General features: G+C 34.9%; 1 protein-coding gene across 3 annotated transcripts in view; it reads left to right on the top strand.

Annotated features, from left to right (window-relative positions):
* Positions 1 to 26,740, top strand: part of CPNE8 (copine 8) — a 224,155-nt gene that overhangs the window by 132,573 nt on the left and 64,842 nt on the right. For all 3 annotated transcript variants that reach the window (XM_036082452.2, XM_078075878.1, XM_036082455.2), the window contains 3 exons: positions 20,539 to 20,614; positions 23,690 to 23,743; positions 24,988 to 25,049. In XM_036082452.2, coding sequence (XP_035938345.1) covers positions 20,539 to 20,614; positions 23,690 to 23,743; positions 24,988 to 25,049 — 192 coding nt within the window. The remainder of the gene's footprint in view (positions 1 to 20,538; positions 20,615 to 23,689; positions 23,744 to 24,987; positions 25,050 to 26,740) is intronic.

The raw sequence follows: 26,740 nt of genomic DNA, 5'->3' as shown, positions 1-26,740 counted from the left end.
GATGTGGGACTCGATCCCAGGACCCTGGGATCATGACCTGAGCTGAAGGCAGACGCTTAACGACTGAGCCACCCAGGCGCCCTGTATTTCATAGAAGTTTAGAGGTGTCCCCTTATAAAGTGGGGAAAAACTGGTCAGATATCTGTATTATTTTATGTGTAAATTTGACCATAGGAAACTGATAAGGTAATCTGATCTTTCAGTTTAGGGAGAATATTTCAGTCAGAAATTTAAGTGAACACTGCTTGACAGCGTTACTTGCTTACAATCACATTTTGTTTTACTAGCTAGGGTACTTCAGATAATTGAGGTGATAATTATATTCACAGATAAGGAACTTCAGGAAGTGGTGTGATCTTGGGTCAGAAATCTAAGGGTATGTTTCACTCAATTCATCAACTTGAAATTAATTCTGTAACAAACATCTTGTGCCTCTGTGAAGCGTACAAAAATGTGGCAATGCTGTTGAGTAGGTGACCAGTTGACATTAAAATGGGTATCCTGAGCTAGTTTGGAACAGAAGAAATACAGTTGTTTGTCCTTTTTTATTTAAACACACTGGCAGTGGTCTGAGAGTACAGAGACATTGCTTGACCTTGGCATGAATAATCAGTGTAAATGTACCAGTTTTCAACAAGTTAAACCACTTTACTAAAATCATCTCCATAATTCCCACCATTTCTTCAAGGGATGTGAAGAAAGACTATTTAAACCTCATTTTAACAATTGAAAAGCTGAAGTGCTGAGAAACTGACTTGTCTGGGTTACAAAGCAATCAGTGGTGGTATCTTTGAAAAGCTTCAATTGCTTGGAGTAGCTTCAGCTGACTTTGTAGCTTAATTTAAAATTCAGGGAGCATTAACAGAACAGCTCTGCATTAAAACCAAGTGGCTCTAATGTGGGACTGATTGTAAATGGGCCACCGAGTAGATCTCTGTCTCCCAGAACATGATTTGATCAAAAGGCTGAACTAGTGAACTGCCAGTCATAAAATTTGGCTCTTGAAGTCTGCTGAGAAAGGAGAGTAAAAGTTTCCTCATTAGCACTCTGCATTGTATCGAATGTAGTCATTTTAAATAATGAGTGATACTTATTACAAGAAAGTGCAAACTTCATTTATCTGTGAAATGCCAGATAAATGCTTTCATTTTCTTGTATGTTACCTTTGAAGATATTTGATAAACACACTTGATGTTTTATTTCTGCAATTATGCATCATCATGGTGTGAAAGAACAGTGATTCTTGCTCCAGAGCTTCACTTAAGAACTTACTTATAAGTTGTCTAAGACATTTACAACTCATTTAGGAGGAGCATGTGCAAGACCTTTTATATTTGTCTCATTTATTTTAAATTTCCTTACTTATTCTAATTAATCTTTCCCTAACAATTACCCTCTGTTTGCAGTTAACCCTGAATGTTCTAAATGTGTATTCAATAGACAAGATTCAGCCTGTTTTCTTGTTCCACTACCTACCACTTCTTTGAGATTTTTAAAACATGTTGATAGACAGTATTTCATAATCCACATGTTATTTACTGACATACTACTTTCCCTCCCCCCACATCCTACAAATTTATGTAATGATTTTTCTCATACATAGTTTGTGGGGGTTTTGTCCCCTCTTCCCTTCAATCTACAATTCTTAACCCTCATGATTTTATTTCTATATATTGATACCTAAAGTGGTAATCAAATTTTTATTTTTGTATGTCTCTATTTATGTTCTAATAGAAACTTTATTAATTAATTATGGAAGAAATTGTTATTGAACATTTCTTATGTGCTAAACAGTTTGCCAGGCTAGTGAAAATGCACATCTCTAATCTTTATACAGCGATATTTTAGTTATCTTTAATGCATTTTATATATCCTTCCACTTCTGTGTTAATTTTTGCCTGTTGGTTTTCTGTCCAGGCCCAATTTAAATGCTATCAATTGTCTGAAAGCTTTCCCTATGTATCTAAATTCATTTAATCCCTCTCTTTTGTGTGTTGTGTTTGCCATTTAGGAATGTTTATTAGCGTATCTAGCATATTATGACTTATGCTGAAATTTTGTTTCTGCCTTATCTTTCATATTAAATTGTAAGCTCTCTGAGGCCAAGGGCTTTGTTTGTCTTATTATTTCTCACAATGTAAATTATAGTATTATATTATTAGTGTACTTTAATGTATTAGCTTCTTACTGTGTTATTTCAATATTATGGAAGAGAGAATTTGAAATAACTCTGTTGTCTTTCTGATGAACACATGGTCCTCCATCAATGCTTGTTATTTATCTTCTCATTTCCCTACTTGAAATTATGAAATTGTTTGAATAATATTTAATATAATTAAATATATTTCTCTAGTGAAACTTCAGGCAGTGAGTAATTAATTCAGCTGTCATTTTCTCTCTTTCTCTCTTTTTTTTTTTACCATTTGCAGACATCTTAGATTTTATATACACATATCTATGATCTTCTTATCATACAGATTAATTTTTCTGCTTTATTCCATGTTCAAATACTGATGATTTTCACTGACTAAACAGCAGAATTATCAAATTCAAATCAACAAATACACTTTACAGTGTAAATTTTGATTTATGATCACCTTACTATTTATTTCATTTGCCTCCATTAGAATGTAAATAAATTTGGAATGTAAATTAATTTCCAGTTTTTGTATAAGGTAATATAGTTTTTATATAAGGTAATATTATAAGGTAATATAAGAGTCTTTAGGACTCTTAGCATTAACTCTTTATTTTACAAAGAAGAGACTGGGCCTATTTAATTATGTCCAGTTTGAATTAATCATCAATTTCATCACTAAATCTGCCTTTCCTCTCATAAGTTTTATTCTGTCATGAGATTCCCAGGGGTGATATTCAAAATGTTTATCAACCATCAAAATAGATGAGAGCTGTATAATAGAAGTAGGGCCCTGGAAATCCTTTTCTTTGCCAGGATCAGCCTTTTCATTGTTGGATTACAGGGTGGCCTGGAGAGCCTTGGGGAAGGTCCTTGGAAACTGGGGTAGTAGGAAGGCACACAAGAGACTGAACAGTGAAGAGTAGACAATAGGTTTAGAGTAGACTCACTCTGAACAATGGGTGAGTAGACAAATGTTTTTGTATTTTTACAATGACTTTAACTCTACTGGATTTACACCCCTGGAGTATTATCTCCAGGCATTACCATAATCCCAGGTTTGCAGACTTGAAAGATCATAGTTACTATTGACCCTTCCCTTGCTCTCAGCTACCACATCCAGTCAATTGCCAGCTCCAGCATCTCTAAGGAATAAATAATGAAATCATGCCATCATTGTCACTGGTATGAATTCATGACTTTCCCAAAGTTAATTCTATATTTACAGTTTCCACAAGGTTAAAAGGTGAAATAAATATGGATATTTATGAAAAGGGTATAAATGTTTTTTATGAGGCTAAAAGTGATATTATGTATGTTTGCTGGCCCTATGGAAGCAATTGAGACACAGGAGGAATTTTAACAAACAGACTTTGCTAAGTTCCTCCCTGTTTACCATACCTAGTTCATATTATAATATTGCAATCTATAGTGACAGCTCCTTCCCTGGAGCAGGTCCTCTACCTAAATTCTCTTAGTCAATTAGGTGGGAGGTCAAAGGTTTTTCCTGAGCCTTCTGTTTCTTAAAAATAATCAGCCTAAAATAATCCACATGCTTAAGAGATGCGTTTTGGGGTGGCAAAAGTTGCTCCCCTGCAACATAGAAAAAGAACTCAAATTACCTGAAAATGTTACTTTTTAATTTGGTCTGTAGACATGATTTAGTATTAAAATCTTAACTCTCAGAACCCAGTGTTCTGCAGTAACTCAGGTAGAAACCTGCTAGGAGAGAAGGTTGTTTTTTCAAGGCCAACTAAGTTTTAACTTAGAATGAGAAGAGGAAGAATGATAAATTGGAAAATAATGAATTGAGCCTTTTATATGATTTGAAATAATGTGTGTATAAGATTTAAATTTACCGAAAAATTAATCAAAACTCATACCATCGACCAAAACATTTCCACATAAATGGAAGGAATAAAACACAAAGAAAAGATAATAATCTCTGAATCTGGAGGTCTTTCTAAACGTAGTAAGAGATAGAGCAAAAAGGGTCCTTTTTTAAAATAAGCTTTTTAAGTCAATACTAATGTAATATAGAAAAGTGCACAAATCATAAATACACAGTGCATTTGTGCATAAGTGCACTGAGCACACAGCTCAGTGAATTTTCACAAATGGAATATACCATGTGTATTCAGCATCCACATCAAGAAACCACTTTACCAGCACTGCAGAAGCCTACCTCTTCCCTCTTCCATTCATTTTTGCACCTCCTGCCAAGTAACCACTTTCCTAACCTTTATTAACATGGCTTAGTGTTGCCTGTTTTTGAATTTTATATAAATGGAATTGCATAGTAGGTATTCTTTTGTGTTTGGCTTTCCTTAACATTAAGTTTGTGAAATTTGTTCATGTTACATGTGATTTGTTCATTCTACTACTGAGGGACATTTTTTTTTCAGTTATTATTATTATGATTAGTGCTTCATGAACATATTTGTGTATACCTTTTGGTTATACATGGTGAAATTCAATCCAGTTGAATATATACCTAGGAAAGCATCATGTGGTGCTGTGTGAATGGGGTGGCAAAGTTAAACTGGCTCACAGATCACCCACTTATTCCAAGTTTCCAATTGGTTTTTATAGAAACCACATCTTATTTTTTCTCGTTCATTTAATTAATCTATAGTACACTCTTGTCTTATTAGCTTCAGAGACAAGAATATCTAAATCATATGCAAATTCAATCTGTATTTTCCATATGTAGGATTCTAGATCCTATTTTAACGTTGAGCAATAACAAAACGGAAACTTTTAATTGCACTTTAGTCCCCAAAATAATTAAGATACCACCTGCTTTTCAGCTGATGGTTTTGATTCAAGTTCTTGTTAACATCTTCATGGGTCCTTAGTTTTTGTTCCAAAAATTAAAACATTTCTATTTCTATTATATTCAAAACATTCAAGAATAATTTCTTATAAGGATGCTTTTAGCCAAAGAACAGTCTCCTAATGAAAGGAAGCAGAGTTTTCAATACCATTTTGAGAGATGGACGCTTGTGTAGACAAGACACTCAGTCATTCAACTCTGAAGCAACACAACATTATTTGTTTTTGTTACTTTTATTATCCTCTCATGCCACCCTTCAGACTATTTCACAGTTTGTAATTTTAGTCTGAAAAAAAAATACAGCTTATTTATAACATGCATGAGAAATGTGTTGAGTTTTCCAAGAGAAAAACGCAAAGGTTTACCTCTTTTCCCCATTTGTGGTAGTTGTTTTTGGCCACTAAGATACTGGATAAAATGTTGCCTTGATTAACATATTTGTGACTTCAGGTAGTTTTATCAATTGTATCCCAAAGAATTTTTGATTCATGTTCACCAGGGTTTTCCCTTTGCTTTATGTTGACAAATATTTTGGACATCTCTATAATTATTTTAAGTGTCATCTCCATTCTATGAAATAGAAAACCTTGACCTTTTCCTGTAATCAAGAATAAAATGTATTTTTTTGACTTATTGCCAGAAACATTGTGGACCATTTGCAGCCGTCGTCTCAGCTGGGTGTGTCCATGAGAAACACTAGGGGTCCTTTTCTTACTATAATACCTCTCCAGATACTGCTTCAGTAGGCTTGGGAAACAGTCTAAATGTGAATTGTTTGATAAAAGCTCCCCAGGTCATCCTAATGCAGATTTGGGTTAAGAACAATTGTTAGAAACTCACTCTAGAACAGGAAAACAAAAAAACCTTATTTTTTTTCTGAGATTAGGAACTGAAGATCAATATAATTAAACTGAACAAATGTTTTTTGAGCATCCATTAAGTGCAGATCGCTATACTAGTTATTGCTGGGTAATTAAAAGATGATTGACACTCAGCTCATGGATTGAAGAAGGATATGCTCTTGCAGAGTGTATATTACAGTCCCAGGAGCAAAATAGTAGGCAGAGCATGTTTCTTGAGAAGGGTGTAATGTGTTAAATTTCAGAGAAAGGTAAGTTCATATTCGAGTGGAAGTACCCAGATGTGCTCATGACAAAGTATGATGGGTGATTCACCTGAGAGTGGGAATTTTAAAAGAAGGGATTTTGTGAACCCAATAAGTGAAGGATTTTGTCTTAGACTTGTGGTTGTGAGTAGGTTATAATGTATTAGAGGGAATTAATAGGAAATAGAGATATACGAAGGCAGGTCAAGACCATATGATGGAAGGCCTCTGAGAGTCGAGATTATGTAGTGAATTCCATCAGAGTCATTAAGAGATTTTGTTCCTGAACCAAGGACGTTCTAGCATGATTAGCACTATGGGAAAATATCTGTAGGATGAATTGGAATCAGGGAGACATAGAAGTGCAAAACCTAGTTAGGAGGTTAAGGAGGTTATTGAGATAGTAATGAAACCTGTATTAGGTTGGTAGCAAAGGCAATAAAAAAAAAAAAAAAAAACCTTGCCATGCAAAACAATAAATTACATTTTTGAATATGCATAGAGCTTTGCAGTTTACAAAGTGCTTTTTCACACACTTTCTCATTTGATCCTTACAAGAATCCTATAGGCATTAATTACTTATTATCTTCCTAATTTTGCTGATAAATGAATTGAAGTTAAGTTTCTTGCTCCAGAATGTCTTCATGGTTTGTGCATTATTGTAGATAATGCTGCTATAAACATCCAGGTGCATGTATCCCTTTGAATTAATATTTTTGTATTCTTTGGGTAAATATCTACTGGTGCATTTGCTGGATCATAAGGTGTATTTCTCTTCTCAACTTTTTGAGGAAATTCCATACTGTTTTCCAAAGTGGCTGTACCAGTTTGCATGCCTACCAACAGTGCGACAGGGATCCCCTTTCTCCACATCCTCATCAACACCTGTTGTTTCTTGCATTGTTGATTTTAGCCATTCTGAGAAGTGTGAGGTGATACCTCATTGTAGTTTTGATTTGTATTTCCCTGATGATGAGTGATGTTGAGCATCTTTTCATGTGTCTGTTGGCCATCTATATGTCTTCTTTGGAAAAACATCTATTCATGTCTTCTGCCCATTTTTTAATTGAATTATTCATTTTTTGGGTGTTGAGTTTTATAAGTTCCTTATATATTTTGGGTACTAACCCTTTATCAGATAAGTCATTTGCAAATATCTTCTCTCATTCCATAGTTACCTTTTAGTTTTGTTGATTGTTTCCTTTGCTATGTAGGAGCTTTTTATTTTGATGAAGCTTTTGCTTAGTTTTGATGAGAGACTCCCAAATATAAACCTAGTGGATGGTCTCAATTAGACAATACTAGAACTCATGATGACCTCATGCCAGGGGAACAAAAACATTTCAGATCACATCAACCTAAGTCTGTTGTGCTTTCTTCTACAAAACCCATCTCTATCTTCCAAGCATATCCAGATGTTTTCAAGACCTGGCTAAGTTTTACCCTGCTTCTCTTTATCTCCCCCAAGATGGCTTTTGTCATTCACTGTATTTCCTTTTCTTTTTTTCACCCCCCAATTCCTCTTTTTAAAGTTATATATCACAATAAAGAATGTGTATCAGGCTATTAGAAATATGAGGCTAGGGAATTGGAGAGATGCTGGAGTATAAATCAAAGGCAGAAATTGGAGAATCTTCTAATTAAAAGATCTCTTTGACACAATAGAAGTGTATGTGATTACTCACTGAGAGTTTTGGGGAAAAATTCTACGGCGCTGGCCATAAAAGTCTTCCAGTTAAATGAAACTTCTAGTTGTGAGTGGTGAAGACTTTCTGATAATAAAGATGCTGATCATTTATGCAATAAGATGGTTGATAGGCAATCATCACCCATTATTTTCTCTGTGATTCTGAAGACCAGACAATTCGAGATTTTGTGTAACTGTATGTGTTGTATAGCTGTATAGTGTTTGTCAATCACCTGTTAGTATTCCAAATACACATAAAACTAAGCTTAGTGACAACTAAGTCCTGGAAAAAACAGTGTATTAAAATTTAGCAAGTGAGAAGTTCACTACAGACATGAATTTGCCAAATACCTTTACTTTGTAACAATTTTAATATTTCATTTAAATTGGCTAGTCAAGAAGAGAGAGTGAAAATGAATAAGAAAGAGACAAGGTGGTGTGTGCAATCTTTTTGTTATATAAATTTCTCTCATAAAATAGCTTGGTAATTCAATTTCAAGATCATTCATTATAAGAGTTTTAAATTTAATTTGCTATCCCAAGCAATTTTACATATTCCCTCTCAATTCTCAAAAATAATTCCCAGTAGGAAATATTATTACTGTTCTTTTTCCAGATACAAAAGTTAAGGTTCAAAATGTGGAAATGATTTGTCCATTTTACATCACTATTAAGTAGTCATTGGTTTTCAAGCCAAACTACTGCTTATTCCTCTAATTATCTTTCTAAACACTGCTTTTATCTACCATCATCCTTTGCTTCTTAGTGTAGGAAAAATGGAACATGATATTCAGAATTCCAGATCTTTTCTTTGAAACGTAAGTTCTTTTAGCATTTGACGATGACTATTGTAGACATAACCTGAGAGAATTAAAACAAGACAAAAATATATTGTAGCCATTTATTCATGTTGCATTCAAATCATGTTTAGAAAGGAAAATTTCATAGTTGCTGATCTGGAGAAAAATTAAGACAAATAGAATATTGTCACTCCCAGTAGTAATTTAGGTTTGGTAAATATTCATATATATTTGAGTGCTTGGTGTTGTTCATATGTTTTTTAAAAAATTTTGACCAAATGACTGACAGCTATGGGTAAGAGCTAAGTTCCCCAGATGATATTTTATGTCCAAAAGTTTGATCAATCATTTCTACTCTAATTTTGATATTTACACTCTAATGTTCAGCTATGATATTCTCAGTTCCAGCTTGGTTGGGTACATGCTTTGGTACTCATAATTTCTAACTTGTGTCTGTACCTACAACTTGAAAAGGGAAAACAAAGCCATTTAGTTTTATTTGAAATAGACAAGTAATTGTATATTTGAATTATCTAAGTAATTGCCTTGATTATCCACTTTATTAGATATAGAAGACACGACTTTCTTTTGTGTGTACATTTCATAATACTTGGAATAATTTTTGCACTGTAGTTTAAACCAGATAATATAGTTTACATTATAAGTTAAGTTACTAAAAATCAGCAACATTTTAATATTAAGCTAACCTCAAATAAAATTTACATTTTTGGCATTGCACTGAATTTGACACCATCAAAGAATATCTGAGAATAAACCATTCTTTTCCATTTTTCTAATCTGTTCTATGTGTATATTTAAACAGATTAAATGTAATTATTTGGCAGTGAGGTTCAGTTAAAGGAAGTACTCAGTAACTATTTTATGACTTAGTAAATAAGGTCCTTAAAAGGAACTAGATAAACTTTTGGTATCACAATTCCTCCTATAATTAGTATTGATTATATAAAGTATCTAAGGATGTCAAAATCTGCAGTTTTGGATTTTCAGGTTGATGATATACATATAGTTGTAGTACAAATGGCATGTGTTCATTTCGATTGTGTGCACTGTGCTAAGGGGTGTTGCAGAATTATTGGCAACCTTTCCCAGAAACCAAATCTTCTAAATAGCCAGATTGACATACATGAAAACATATGAAAGTACATGAATATTCATAGATTATGCTACTTTATTTGTTTGGTTTACTAGCACTATTCTACGATTATAACCCTAGAATAGAGATCCGAGGCGCGATTATTGCTAATTGAAAACTAATAAACATATTTTTTGCCTCAATTTGTGATTTTTGTACATAGATAAACAAACATACAAACGAGAAGAAATTTCTGACATGCCATTTTCCCTATCATTTATGTTTAAAGTGAATTCACAATCGGAATGTTTATTTAGATTTCTAGAAAAATAATCTTACATTTAAATCTTCACACATTCACATTGCCCATCTAAAGACATTGTTACCTAAATAGTTCTTCAGTGTTATTTTTCTTAAAAGTATAGAGTAAGATATTTAATATGTGGACAAAGTCAGTTATACCTGTACTTTAGATTACATGCTAATACATTTGTATATATTAGAGAATAGTCTAAATGAATAAGCCAATGGAATGTATGTATTATAAACATATTTTAACCTCTAAAATTAATTTTAACATATATGGAAATTAGGGCTGCATTTATGGCCATTTTATAAGATACTATTTTTCTTCCAAGAACCCGAAACAAATTTCTGGTGTTCTGTTCAGAACAGTTCAAGTTAATCAACCAAACTTTTTTGGGGAAGTAAATAGGAAAATGTACTTGTAGTTTTGAGGGGTGAAAAAAATTTTACTAGAAAGCCTACTGATTTACCCAAAGTCAGTAAATCCCAAAGGTAAAACTTGTAGGCAGACATTATTTTTATTGTGTTGCATAGATATTTCTTTCATTTCCACTAGAAAATTCACAGATACGTATACTGTATTTGAAGGACAAAGTTTCTACTATGCTTATTATTAAAAAGGAAGAGCTTCTATACATAAGTATTATCCCATCTAAGCAACCCAAACACCAATTCACTGAGTACTTTTAATTCTTTGATTAAATGTTTTAGATTTGTATCTCTTAGGAACTCAGCGATTCTGAAATTTTGCTTCATAGTCTCCTGGAGTTTCGTTTGGTTAAAAAATATATTAATTTATTCAAGCCTCTAAAAACACACAAAAAAACTTTTATGAGGTGGGTTATTCTATTTCCATATTTTAATACTTTGAAGATATTCACATTGTTTTTCTTTAAAGATTTTATTTATTTGACAGAGAGAAAGAGAGCGTGTGTGCGCGAGCATACAAGCAGGAGGAGGGGCAGGCAGAGGGAGAAGCAGGCTCCCACTAAGCAAGGAGCCTGATGCGGGGCTTGATCTCAGGACCCTGGAATCATGACTTGAGCCGAAGATAGACACTTAACTGATTGAGCCACCCAGGCATCCCTATATTCACATTGTTAAAACCATTATCATAAAATGAACATACCTCAAAAACACATAAAGAATTATTAAAGCCTCTCAAAGTACCTAAAAAGTTTTTTTCTCCATAGTGTAAGAAAATAATTTTCATTTTGAGACATGAAAAGGGTAATAATGTAGGAATTCAAAGAAAATCTTATAACTCTTGAATGGCAATAAGTATAAGTTACTACTTTTATGTTAATATAAAAATAAGCACACAATCTCCAGAGATGAAATTCTTTCAAATCTGAAAGTTCTGAACTACCAAATGAGATCTAAGTCAGGGATTACAGTAAACTTTGTCAGCTCTAAAGGTGCAGTTTCACCAAAGTGGGGTGATTATTTTTTAAAATTTATAACATGTACATTTTTTGCTAACAATGCCTGGTCTACACAGCACAAAATAAAGTAAATTTTTTTAATTACTTGGTTTTATTGGAGATAAATATTCTAGGCAATTTGGTGGGAGCTGGAATTATTGCTTTTTGGACTTGAATGATCCAAATAGTTTATACATGTTAATTAAAAACTACAGTGGCAGTAATTTACATGACTTTGTACTGGGTACACACTTTTTTTCCTTGTAAGTCTACTAAATCTAAAACCTTGAAACTGACCAAAGAAAGCTCTCCAGTTTAACCATAGATTTGAAAGAATCTCAATAGCAAATGTACTTTAATCTCCTATTGGGGACTCACCTTTAGCAGTTGATCCTTGTTGCCCTTTTGGAGTCCCTCAGTCTGTCAGGAAGATCATGGACAGGATGGGGACTGCCGGCCAGAGAGAGCATGGAAACTGGTAGCCAGCTTTACAAGCAAGGTTGGCACGAGAGCTAGAACATTTATGATGTCTGTTGGCAACTCTGGCATGACTGTGGGAAGTGGTGCCCCAACACACAGAGTAGACAGGATATACCAGAGACAAAGAGGGTATTGTTTGCCAATGAAAAGACCCTAACCTGGGGAGCCTGGATGGCTCAGATGGTTGGGCGTCTGCCTTCAGCTCGGGTAATGATCCCGGGGTCCTGGGATCGAGCCCCGCATCAGGCTCCCTGCTCAGCTGGAAGCCTGCCTCTCCCCCTCCCTCTGCCTCTCCCCCTGCTCATGCTCTCTCTCTCTCTCTCTCTCTCTGTATCTCTGTGTCTCAAATGAATAAATAAGAAAAATCTTAAAAAAAAAAAAAAAAAAGAAAGAAAGAAAAGACCCTAACCTTGGGTAGCAGTACGCTGCAGTGTGCAACTTGCCAACTTTTGCTACTTTGGGCTAGGAGTTGTGTGTTGTATAAGTGTGTGTGTGTGTGTGTGTGTGTGTGTGTCTGTATGAGAGAGACAGAGTGTGGTGTGTGTGTGTGTGTGTGAGAGAGACAGATGTGGTGTGTGTATGTGTGTGTGAGAGAGAGGCAGTGGTGTGTGTGTGTGGGTGTGTGTGTAACTCCTGTCAGAATTTTTTCCTTGTGCTTTTTATTAAAAAATGAACTTGGTAGGGAAGTGATAGAATCCCTGTGTTCTAGTCTTCATCATTGTGAAAAAGCAAGACAAGGTGTTACTATTATCTCTTAATAACATACAGTGGTAGTCAAGGCTTACAGAGAATAAACAAAACTAGCAATATAATATGAAATCTAGATAGATGAACAGATAGATTTATATATGAACTCAGGCAACTTTGAGTGAAAAGTAAAATATAAACAAGTACTAATCTATATTCAGTGACTAGCCCAGAAATATACCATGTATATAAATGAGCAATTTATAAAAGCATCTGATGCATTACTAAAATAAAATTTCTTAGAACTATGAATTGAATTTATCTTCTTATACCTAAAGCATATATATTTTAAAATTCTTGAATGATTGTTATTAATATGTTGGAAAGGGAGTAATTACTTTGAATTACATTTATATGGCTATAGACCAATGACAGCAAAAGAATAAAAAGGTACAAGAATAGAGATTTAATATCTCATTTTTTAGAATTAGATCTTTTGAAAAAAATTTTAAAAATAAAAAAATATAAAACTGATCTTTTGGCCGTTATTTTATGCTAATCCTGCTTCTGCTATTTTGTTGTTTTGCTTATTATAATAATGCTAATTATTATTCTGATTAGTCTGAAAAAATAACACTCATTGGCTGATAGTTTAAATTTCAGAAATAGGTTAGTGCATCACACAGATCTACCTTTCTAGAGATTAATACTCAAGGTAAAAACTAGAATTCAATCACTTTGAAATTATAGAGGAAAAAGTATGTGACATAGATGACATAAATATTTAAAAGTTCATGAAATTGGAGGATATCTTAACTTCAGACATTATCTCAGTTAACTTTTTTTTTTAAGATTTTATTTATTTGAGAGAGAGTGAGAGAGCACTAGGAGGGGGAGTGGCAGAGGGGGAGGGAGAAGCTGGCTCTCCACTGAGCAGGGAGCCTGATGTGGGGCTTTATCCCAGAACCCTGGGATCATGACCTGAGCCCAAGGCAGATGCTTAACTGACTGAGCCACCCAGGTGCCCCTCTCAATTAACTTTTTAATTAATATGATCCTAGAAAAATATCCAATGATTCTGGCTAGCTAAAGAAACTTCATCCTACCTTTCAATGAATTAAATTGCATTTGTGAAACTATTGCTATTTTTGGCCATATACAATTTGCTTCCTCTTTAACTAGGCAAATTTTAATATGAATGAGAAAATTTTGCTTGATGATATTTTGGTGCATTAAGCTTATTAGAGGAAATGGAAAAGAATTAAAGGTTATTATGTAAAAAAAAGACTGTGTAGTTAAAATTGACATTATATCTAATACATACACATGGAATTTAAATAATGTAAATTTATAAAAATACTTTAAAAATATGTCTATACCCTGTATTAAAAAAAATTGGAGTAGCTATGTAGGCATACAGTTTGGGCTTAAATGTGATAAATCATCATATATAACATTTTCTTTATTATGGTATATATTGTTTTCTATATCAGTGTAAGACACATTAAAAATACTGTCTTTGTCTTGGGGCACCTGGGTGGCTCAGTCGTTTAAGCATCTGCCTTTGGCTCAGGTCATGGTCCTGGGGTCCTGGGATCTAGCCCTGTGTTGGACTGTGTGTCTCCTCTCCCTCTAACCCTCCCCTCCTCCCTTCCCCCCTGCCCCCCCGCTCATGCTTGCTCTCTGTCTCTCAAATAAATAAAATCTTTTAAAAAAATATATTGTCTTTGTCTTAGAACGTGGTGTTTGTCCCAAGTCTTTGTACAGATGTAATAAATAAGTGGAAATTAAGTTAATAAATGAAATATTAATAGTAAATAATAATAGAAAAAATACAAACATATTAAACTGTATGATTATGTAGATATATATTACTATATAATATTTTATATATATTTATACCCAAAATGACAATAGGACTTATTTTACACATACGTGTTATTTATATCTTTTTAAATTTCTATCTATATTAGAAATGGATCAAGGAACAGGTGTGGATAACACTGATAAAATTACCCTATTTTTCCTGTTGAATTGTTAATATTTGAGAGTGATTATATCTTAAAATATTATTGTAATCTATGGAGGGAGGAAAAATAATGCAAATCTCTTGAAATTATTTAAAATTTCAACAAGGCTAGAGATAAATGATCACTTCTACGTTGAATACATTCATATAAATCTTATATATAATAATTTCTACTAGTAAAAACATAAACCAGTACTTTACAAAGGAAAAAAAGTACTTTTGTAAGGATGTGTGTATAATTTGTGTTTACTAGGACAATTAATTAAGAATAATTATAGTTCTGCAAATTTACATACAGACAAGCTCATAATAAAGGAATACTTAAAGGTCATATTTCTAGATGTTTTAAGGTGAACTAGATTCTCCCTCAGGATTTGAGGAAGTTACATGGGAAAAGAAGGACTTGATTCTGTTAAAATTTTAAATTAGATAATACTTCCTTTAAGAATCAGTGGAGGCTGGGGGTGCCTGGGTGGCTCAGTCAAGTGTCTCACTTTGGCTCAAGTCATGATTTCAGGGTCCTGGGATTGAGACCTTTGTTGGGCTCACTGCTCAGTGGGGAGTCTGCTTCTCCCTCTCCCCCTGCCCCTCCCCTTGCTCCTGCTCTCTCTCTTTCTCTTTCTCTCTCAAATAAATAAATAAATAAATCAGTGGAGGCTGGTATTCTCTTGTTTAAAAAAACAAAACAAGGGGCTCCTGGGTGGCTCAGTCGTTAAGCGTCTGCCTTTGGCTCAGGTCATGATCCCAGGGTCCTGGGTTCCAGCCCCGTATTGGGCTCCCTGTTCCGTGGGGAGCCTGCTTCTCCCTCTCCCACTCCCCGTGCTTGTGTTCCCTCTCTGGCTGTCTTTCTCTCTGTCAAATAAATAAAATCTTTAAAAAATAATAATAAAAAATAAAAAACAAAACATTCTTAGATGCTGAAAAGTCTTGTCAAAGTCAAAGGCTTTGACTAGAATAAAAGCAAAGAAAATTAGCAAAATCAGGGATAGTTGATATACTGTTATCTGGACTCATAAAGATGACTTTTTGTGTTGATCATTGGAAATCACAAATTCTATGGCATATTTTACCTGTCATGGAGTCAGTGGTTTGGTGTTAGTCACGTCTAGAAAAACACTGCTGCTCTTTTCCTACAAATACAGGTTTAAGCAGTAGGAATGTTCACAACCTATGAGTTGAATTAGGGTCACCATAACTGTACTTCAGTTAAAAGTGTCTCTCATTTCTGTGACTGCTGAATCTCTAGCTATTTTAAAAAACATTGCTATGCTTGCCAGGACTGGCCCAGATTAGACAAGATAGAAGAATATAGGTAATCGGTATGTTGCTTACAAATGAAGGAGACGGTGATATCCGGGGCTGTTGTTTCCGTGGGAAAGATCATGCCAACTTTTGAGCCAGGGTATTTTCAACATCCTAGAGAAATTGTCTTTAATACACAATCTGTTTACAAATCCTTGGTTGAGAGATCCTTCAGCACACACCTGAAACATGGCACACTGGTGTACTCTAAAGGAGAGGAATTACACAAGAGCAGGACAAGCCATGGGTATGTATGTTAACTCCAAAATACCACAACACAGTGTATATCCATTCATAAGCCTGTTACATCCTCACAAGTAATTTTGATTAAAGGTTTCTTAAAATTATATATATCTAGAATCATATTCTTAATAATTGGAAAAATATAGTTTAATAGTGTCTTTTTCAGGCAGTTAAACACCTTTCACAGAAAGAATCAAATGAATTCTCTGAGTTTATTTTCAAAACAAAATTGTAGGCATTGCCTCCAATTTTTAAGTGAAGACATTAGGACCCCGAAGTTGGCTGACTTACTCCAGATCACTCGGTGAGGGAGAAAGGGATGAGACGAGAGTTCAGTACATACATGTCATTTGTATACGTTATGTGCAAAACTAGTTTAATGACAGTCAAGAAAGTAAGAATCATCCATTATCCCCAAGGCAGGGTGGCCTTCAGGATCATCAGAAATTCCAGCAAAAGGCAATATTGCCTGCCTCTCTTTTCTATGCCTTTGGTGTGATAGTGTGTTTGCACTTCCATGGAAAAAGAACAGTTGTTTGCATTACTCTTAGAGTTGTTTTAAGGAGGTGGAGAGGGTAACGGTGGTTAATGTGAATGGCACTCATGCAATTCTTTTAGACTATATTGAATATAATCTGAGACAAATCTGTTAATATTGCTGGCAAGATAAGGTCACAGAATGACTGATATTAACTTGAATCTATTTCCAACTTTCAACTGTGCCCATTATGTACCAGGCAATGAGGTAGATGCCGAAAACATGGAGATGAGTTTATCACCTTTCTTACCTTCGAGTATGATGAAGGCTGGGAGGGGAACTAAGTAAACAACAGGTATAATACAATACAGGATTTGTGGTGGTAGAGAGATACTGGCTTCTTTAAGAGCAAAGGGAGCAGCATGAAGCAGGAAAGGCTTCTTGGAGGACATAATAGTTAGGCTATAAGAGTTGGTGATGCTGAGAAAGAAGGGGCCAAAAATGGAAGGGGGGGTAGACACATTTGTTAAGTAAGGACTGTCCTAGAGGTTTCAAATATCAATGTGAATATACGTCATATCCATTTTTTCACTACTAATAGAGCATACAAATGATCGTAATATACAGATTTTATTTAACAGTTTAATCACTTTCCGCAAACAAGGCTTTTAGAGCCAGACTACTAGCTATATAGTAGTAATCAATTTGCTTTAAATATCTCTTTAATTTTTTTCCTCAGTAGCATATATCCATTATAAAAAGTACGGAGAACAAATTAGAGATATAAACAGACACAAATCAGATAAACAGCCCTGGAGTAGACTTTATAAATGCAGCCAGAGAGACATAACATAGAATAATTATTTTAGTTGCAATTAAATTAACAGGAAATAGCAAAGCAGTATTATTGAATCACAAGGAAATTGTTGGTTGTGATTTATTATGAAAGTCTTTCCATCAGATCTCTCTGTATAGTGATAATTGTTTCAATATTATAGTACTGAAAATCAGGAACAGATGAAAATATTAGGGCAAATTAAATTTTCCTTCTTTTAATATAAGTAAAATCTAGGAGTAGTTGATGATGGGGGAAAAAGATAACTATAAACCTGTGAAAATTACATTTAATACTTTCTTTAAAGTATTTGTCTATGGTTTACTAAACAGTTTTTGAAGTTGGAGAGGTTACAAAGGAAACTATAAAAATTGGAATTCCATATATTCCAGGAGATCTATGACAAAATTGACCTGGGAATCAGTCCACTTATCCACCCAAATTCTTCAGGTTTATTCTGGAGACAAACACCTTGTATCTAGGGTTGACAAGTTTACCACTACCTCCTCTTAACTGCCTTATGCTGATGAACTTTTGACAGATCCTCACTTCATGATCATCCATTTCTCTGGCTCTGAATAGATACAAAGATGTGTTTTCTTTATCTCGCAGAAATGTTGTCTTGGAGACTGAAGTGGAGTTTGTGACTCAGTACATTTTCTCCTCTACAACACAGGATAGCATTGCATTTATATGACATGCAAATTCAGTGTTTTTTAAAAAATAATAACCTTAGACAAGATTCAGAAGGGGAGGAGCAAGTATTCTATTCATTCTTTAATTTATTTATATCCTGTCTCATTCTGGAAAGAATCCAAGATAATTTATAGAAACACATGTAGTAAGACATGGTGAACTATAAACTGGATCAGAAATTGAAGGAAAGGGGAAATGAGAATAAGAAATCTGAAAAGTCTGCAGAGGACAGCGTGTCATGAAGACATATCCTGCAAGAAATAGGCCATAGATTTGGCCATCAGCCCTCTCTAACAACTAGCTCAGAGGGGGAAAAAAAAAAATCTCCATTTCATGATAAACAGGGTCCTTTCAGAATAGGAAAAACCAGTGGGAAGCACAGAAGCTCAGACTCACAGCATTGAGACCAGAGAGAATTGTACCTCATTGTTCATCACTCAATTCTGTAGAGAGTAACAAATTTACCAAAACAAAACAGAACCAAATATCAGAGAATTGCTTCTTAGAGAGTTCCATAATGACTTCAACAGGGGTGCATCAATGTGCCGTATGATAAACCTGACCATTGCCAGTGGGTCCAGATTTGCCACTCTGCTGGACTTACATTATCTGGATGGTTATTACATGTTCTTGCAACTTGACTGAGTAATTCTATTTACTTGAGACCAGTAATATTGCTTTTCTCTACCAAGTATTTGATTAGTGTTGAGTGGTGGGAATTTAATGTTAATAGTAATAGCTGAACATTGAATTGAAACAATTAACCAAATGAGGATTTGCATAGTCAGAAAACTACCATAAGGGCTTAGGTGATCCAAGGTTTTGTTTAAGCCCTCTATATTAAGTTCCCACCACTAGTGTGGTGAGCTCTGTTACATAAGGCTTGCCCACACTACCATTACCAAAGCATTGTGCCTGAAGTGCTTAAATAGAACATTTTATTTCCGTGACTGTTACTTAAGATATTTGAAACAAACACAGCAATGGAAGTGGATAGATTTTAAACATAATCTCCAAAACTCAGTTTTTAAGATCGCAGTGAAAGATACCATGATTATGAGCTTGGGCTTCTGAAGGTCAAAGAAAATTATTTCACTTAGTAGAAATGTGTAGTGCTAAAGTACTATTTTATGATTTTCCCCATGTAACTTCAATGAGTGAGTCCTAGGGGATTGGATTCATAAGTACAAATATATTTACCACTATTTTCAGTCCCCTTTCCTTTCACATTTTCATGTGTGTAGATCTGCTTCTGGGAGTTAAATCTGGAAGAGGTCAAGGTGATACTGGTATAAAGAGGCACTTAGAATATTATGATGTATGTACAAGATCTTTGAGATAATGGAGAACTGGGAGGCTGGAAATCTAAGTGAACTGTATTTTAAATAATGTTATAAAAACATTTGTTACTGCAAAATCTCTACTGATACTAATGGCAGCTCAGTTTTTCTTCCAAATTCCATCTTTAGAAATCAATATTTTGGTTGGCTAGATAGCAACTTGTTTGTTGCTTGTCTCTGGTCATCAGATCTTCACAACTAAGCATTAAACCTACCTGGGGGTTGGGGAAATATGTATATTTAATGGTAATGAACACCTTGCATTTGCAAAGTGAATGGGCCAAGCTTAAATTCTATGATATAAATAGCAGTGTCATCCCTTATGGTGTGTTTACCACTTGAATTCCTACAATCTTTATCTTCTTTATCTTCTTCCTCTGTAAGCTTCCTTAGGTAAGCTTCAGTAATCACACTGACAAGCATTTTATAGTGAGGACTAATGCATGCTCCTTATCCCCTCCCATCTAAACTGAGTAGGCACCTGTAGAAGGTCTTCTTCCTGAGAAGGCAATGACAATTACTTTTAAGGTGAAGAAACTCTGAATAACCATGTTGATATTAACAATGTACTTTGAAGCTATTCTTATTAAAAATAAAGCTTGGTGACTATTATACATGTTAACATGGGATACTCTTAAAAAATAATGTCCTATTACATCTTGGTCATAAGAAAGTTTGAAGAATTTTATATATTTGTAATTATTTATATAAATAATAAGTTTTTGAGTGTCTTAAACTTTCATCCTAATAAATCATTTTGGTAGCATAGATGATGAAATGTTTTTGAGTTATTAGAACTAAAATACCTGTTTGAAATATTAATATTGGTGGGATAAATGAAATATAATTTGAATACTAATAAAATGTATTTTGAGTGTACATAATTTGGGATTAAAGAATAATGAAGTTATGTACGGTCTCTTAAAATATAAGTTATTAAGTTATGCTCATAGTAATATTAACTTTTTTCATGATTAAGCTATATATTTGTAGAAAACTTTAAAGTATAATTGACAAATGTATGAAAGCTAATACTATATATTTCTTCTCTTAAATGTAGTCATGATTTCATTGGAGAATTTACCACAAGCTATAGGGAACTTTCTAGAGGACAATCGCAATTCAATGTCTATGAGGTAAGAGGAATTTTATTATTATTTTCCTCTGGAAGAAGTAAATTTATGCTTTAAAAGTATAGATTTTTGCAAAGGGTAATTGGCAAAGGTTAACCAACTACCAATATATGTAAGAATCTTCAAACTTATTGAACAGACTTGTTTCTGAGACTGAATGATATATTTCTCTTCAAGTCCCATGGTCTTTTAACTCTATTTTGAGAAATTAAAAAATTCTCGCCTATTTAAAAAATTTTTTTCCATAAACCTCACCCTTTATGTTTTGCCTTCCTACCAACCTCCTCCCCAACACTTCTTAATAAAAAGAGAAAAATATGCATTTTCATTATGTCAACTTGGTGTTATAAAATGAACTTAGGTTTGAGCACCTTCACTGTTGTTCAGTTGAAGATCGAAGGGAATGACAAAGTATAATTCAGTCATTAAAGAAATCCAAGTTATTAAAGCAAGCACAGTAGCTCTTTCTGCCTTAAACCTACCTGGCCAGTTAACTACCAGCTATGTGTTGAGTACATGGTATGTCTGGCACTGTTAATACTTGAGTTATGTTACCTGTACATTCTCTTTAATTTTTTTATTTAACAAACATCAATAGCAAAGGAGAATATCTCAGTATCAGTCAATAATGGTAACTCTTTCCCTGCCAGGTTGACACTAACATTGACCTCTTTTAAGTTACTAGTGGAACACTTTCCTTCTTCTAGCATCTTCTTACTAAGCTAAAGCAGTAGCATTCCATTCATTCACTCATTCATTCATTCATCTAGAAATAAAATATTTATTACATGGCTTTTACATTCCACATTCTCTGTTAAGGCCCTGGGGATACAGAGATGATTAAAAATTTCAGTGTCTAGGGGCACCTGGGTGGCTCAGTTGGTTAAGCATCTGACTCTTGATTTCAGCTCAGGTCATGATCTCAGGGTTGTGGGATTGAGCCCCATATGGGGCTCTGCACTAGGCTGGAGCCTGCTTAAGATTCTCTCTCTCTCTCTCTCAAAAAAAAAAAAAATTCCATGTCTAATGGGAGACAAACGCATGAAATATGTTTAGTTTGTCTTGATAACAGCTACATATAGTATTTTACTTAGTAGAGTGTGAGATATTACAGATCAAACTTCCCAGGCAATGACAAAGATGGAGTAATGGATCAATTTTTCTGTCTGGGTCTTCCAAGGAAGGAATATTAAGGCTCTAAACAGGCAATGAAAGTAATATAAGACAGGTTGTACTTGCAGAGGTGCCTGTTTTCTCTGCCTACCCTTGGGCTTCTAGATCTCCAGCACTATAACCGAGCTTTTAAAAACCGTAGGGCTTTATAGACTGGTATGGGCAGATAAAGACCTTCTCCTGCCAGTTGCTGAGCTGATGGGATTACCTCCAGAACTGCAGTCATGCTGGATTGGAGCTGCTTCTGAGGCTATTAGGTCTGTAGTGGCATCCGTGGTTGGGGATGCTTGTTGCCAACAGCTGGAGTGGGCATGGGTTCTGTCTGGCCCCTGGGTGGATGAGACTGGCTCCAAGACTTTATTCAGTAGGTTGGCACTGAACCAGGGTTCCTTTTCAGGATACACAGTTGGGTCCTCAGTCAGATGGCCTCTTACTAAGTGTGAAGGTGTGTGTGGCTTCTGCCAGGTCTCTTGGAGGACTCCCCTCTGATCACTGGATGGGTCCCTAAGTAGGCAGGACTGTCTCTGGACCATACCTAAGACGGTCAGCCACTGAGTCCCATGGCTGTTTCAGGTACCATAGTTAAAACTTCGGTCTGTACTTGTTCTGGAGGTGCAGATGGGTATGTCCCCCACTAGGTCCCTGGGTGGGCTAGATTGCTTCCTGACCATGGTCGGAGGGGCTGGGACCAAATAAATATAAGGATATTTCATGATCTCCTGAGGTACAGAATGAGTATCTCTTGGTGGGTCCTTATGCCAGCAGGATTGCTCACAAACTATGGTGAGAAGGAGCTGGAACTAAGTATCAGGCCCTCTTAGGATCTAGATGATTGTCCACAGGACTGTTTCCTCCTGGGACCCTGGACCCATAAGACTGTTGGTGGGCTGGAGCAGAGTATAGGGCCCTTGTGGGATCTCTAAGCTTGCAAACAGCTTTCAGAATCCCCAGGCATGCAGACAGGAGTGTCTCCTGCTGGCTCCATGTACCTGCGGTCCTTCGGGTTCATTGAAATAGTATGTATTTGCTGTCTGCTCCAGCCACCTTGGGCCAGTTACTTTTTCCTCTTTCTAGACTGTTATGTCCATCCCTTTTTATTGTAGCCTTAGTTTAAATTAATAAAGTTTAGTTCAAATAATACTTATCATAAATTCTTTTAACTTTCTTTGCCTGTCTAAATGCTTCCATGTGTGTTTTGGATTGGGATGTGCTGAAGGATTTTCTGTTAAGGCACTTACGTGTTTTATTTATCCTATTAGATTGACAGGTCTTACTCATTTTTACATTCCCTGGATTCTTCAGTGTCTTGTACAATATAGGAGTGCAATAATATTTCCTCATGGAATAAATGGTCAAAAATTAAATATTCGGTACAGAAACCAGACCTTTACTAATTAGTACATAGCCTCAGTATCTGGTGGAAATTACTACCCCTGACAGCAATAGAGTAACAGAGCCCTTACGCATGCACATATTTGGGTGATTTGCTATGTTAGTGTTTTTACCCTAATAGCAAAAAAGTTGTGTATCTTGCCTATACTTTTCTTTAGCTATTTATAGTTTACCACAAAGCAATCATTATTATTTAGGACCTAGGATGTTAAAGTCTCTCTCACATCAAGAAGATCCAGATGAATGAGGATAATCAGTGCATAAAGTGATTGAGAAGAATATTATTGAAAAAATACATTTTTAAAAAAGATGGTCACACACACACACAAAGAAGATGGTCACCAGTAAATTATGTAGAGAAGTTTTGGCTGAAGGACTGTCCAGGAGTCATACCAAAGGCATTTGTAAATGAATAAAGGCATCAGGGGTGAAGGCAGCCGTTTGAACTACACATTTTGTAAAAATTTCCATATAAAACCTAACACAGTGTAATTGTTTTATCTGCTTTTCAAGGTGGTGAATCCCAAAAAGAAAGGAAAAAAGAAAAAATATACTAATTCGGGAACAGTAAGTCAAATGTTATGTTATTCACTAAGGAGTCAAATAAACGAATAAAAAATGTGTAACATTTACACAGACTAGAACTAAAGACTAGGCTCTTTCACTTAGGATTTTAGTATGAAGGTGTATACTAGGAAACTGAACTTGCTGTGGGGATGGTTGTAATGGAGAATACCTTACAAAAAGTAGTCACCCAGCTTCCTGCAGGTTGTCCTCGGGATTGTATGGCCTCTGAGGGAAGCTGAAGTTTTCTTATGAAATCCTCGTTCAGTGGAATCACACTAGAGAGAATCAAGTAGGTATGAAAAAGTTTAAGTTAGTAAGAAATGCTGTACTCTTTACAGGCTACACTTAACTGTTAAAACTGATGGCATGCGAAAGTATTTGTTCATAGTGTGTTAAAATTTACAACTTGTAGGATGCTGGGCTAAATCAGTACACGAAGGTACAAAGATGAAAGTATCTTGAAATTAAAATCATCCTATTCCTTTTTTTTTTTTTTTGAGAATTCAGGTGTAACTTTTTTTATATTGGAGTGTAACTAACACACAATGTTACAGTTTCAAGTGTACAACATATTGATTTAACAATTCTGTACATTACTCTGCCTTCACCACAATAACTGCAGTCACCAGATGTCACCATACAATGTTATTACGATATTGTTGACTGTATTACCTATGCTGTACTTTTCATCTCTGTGACATTCCTTCTATATTAGACTGAAGATTTTATTGTAAGATTACATTTTCTTAGGAGAAGCAAAATCTAAGGTCTCTCCAAGTTTCCTTTTAAAGATTTCTATACTGCAAGACACTTAAAATATTAGATAGCCTCATTACAGGACCATGAGAAAAACACACATTTCCTCTTATAAGGCTTAACTCACTGATTCTGATTTTTTAGTTTTAACCATTTTTCAGCTCCTTTCATCTTTCCTTTTATCTAAAATGGGAAGTAACACAGTGTCCTTGTGGACAATTTTCATGCTATTCTTCAAAGGAAGTATACTGGTCATAGAAAGGAGGTAGTTAATTTTGTTGGCCCCTTTCATTCTGATCATTTTAAATGTAAGAACAATCAGTCCTGGCAGATTTTAATAAAGAATAATGTTGTTATTGATTTTTAAAATGTGATGTTCCTCTCTGATATGAAATATGAGTTCCTTTCTAATACTTAGGATAAAGTCCATTTGGGATTGCAGTTAGTACTAGTAGGTAATTCTACCTTGTTTTTCTTTTCTTTTTCAGGTAACCTTACTCTCTTTTTTAGTAGAAACAGAAGTTTCATTCCTTGATTATATTAAAGGAGGGTAAGTCATTCTCTGAAACTGTTTCCTTGCTTAAACATTTCTTTCAATGTGTCTAGCAAGTGCTACCACTAGGTAATAGGCAGCTGAAATGATCAACTTTATTATAGTTTGATGGCAGACCTTTTGCTTTTTTGTTACAGACTTAAGGAGATAAACTTAAAGACAAAGAGCTATTACTTTTGGGGAAAATTGCAACTTTTCTTTACCAAGAGAAAAGACATTATTGTGTCAATAATAGTTGCAGATAAAGCTATTCTATGCCATTTCAGAGAGTATTTTCAGTTGCCTAACATATGGGACTTTTTATATGAACTTTTCATTATTTTTGAAATAGAAGAAAAGCTTGAGGGCTTGTTGTAAATGTATATTTGAGCTCCAGAATTAAAGAATGTATCTTGTCATAAAATCATCATGCAAAAATGGATGATGAATAGTCATTTTCTTGCTCCCTATGCTTCTAGGCAGGAATATATTTCAGGAAAAAATTGGTTGTTGTAACCATTCTTGATATTTTTCAGAGTCCAGACAGAGCCTATCTTGGTAATATATTATGGATTCTTATACCCGAGTAAATAGGCAGTTTTTTTTTTTCTTCAAATTTGTTTCTATTTTTAACCTAGTTGTGCCTATTTTTTCATAACCAAGCATCCCCAGACATTGAAAACAGTCATTCATTACTATACCGTCTAAAATATCCACAGATTCTAATTTATGTGCTATTACCTGTATTTACAATATACAAAAATGGTGAGAGGTAAATTTGAATGTGGTTAGTAACTTCATGACAAATAATAGCAGCCAGAGACAACACTCATGTAAACCTCTTCCTAATTACGATTTGGCCATTTTTTTTTCTAATATCAGTTTGCTGGTAGAATGTCATGAGGCAGAAGAAAGGGATGAAAGAATGAGAAGGCTAAAGGAACAAAGATAGTTTACCAAAAAAACAGAGAGCTTGACCCGTTTGCTCTTAGTTAAGGAAACAAAAACAAACCCCAAAACGATACTTGCTTAAATGGAGAATCAATGCTACATGTGGGCATCTTGCACCCCGCCACCTGCTACACGGATGCAGAAGCTACGGTGGTTGTTTCAATAAAGTTAAAGGAAAATGTACTAAAGTAGAAAAAATGTTTGCTGTTCAAGAAAAATTTCAGAAGTGAGCCTTTGCATGAAGGAAAAGGAGACATCTTTATTTAGGGTTACAAACTGAGAAGGACAACCCAACTCAGTCGATGTGCTTGTCCAGAAAGGGTGAGAGGAGGTGGTGTTATTAAAACTTAAAACCACAGCGAGGGAGAAATTTCAGTTGGTATGATTTGCTCAGTGATTAGTTGATGACTTTTGCTCAGTATTGTGGGTCGGGGGAAATTTTCCAGGTGTCTACACCTCAAGATAATGATCTCAATTCCAGGAAATGGCTGTGCTTTTCTGAACTCCACAAAACCATGGCAGTTGCAAGGTGGAGTCAGAATTGTCAACTGTTCCTTCGCCCCTTTTCCTCTTCATTTCCTCTTTTTGATCATTGGTGTATGAAACATTGCCATGATCAGTTGTGGTGGGCAAACTCGTTATGGTAGAGTCCCTTGTTGCCCAAGTGCTTGCCTGCTGCTTGGGGTCCATCCCATCTTTCCATAGGGGGCAGAAGGGCATAGGGTTAGAGCAGTAGACACAGAAGCTTCAGTCATAAT

Source organism: Halichoerus grypus, chromosome 6, assembly GCF_964656455.1.
Source record: "Halichoerus grypus chromosome 6, mHalGry1.hap1.1, whole genome shotgun sequence".
NCBI lineage: Eukaryota > Metazoa > Chordata > Mammalia > Carnivora > Phocidae > Halichoerus > Halichoerus grypus.
Note: the sequence above shows the minus strand (reverse complement) of the source record. Positions and strands in the feature narration are given on the sequence as shown.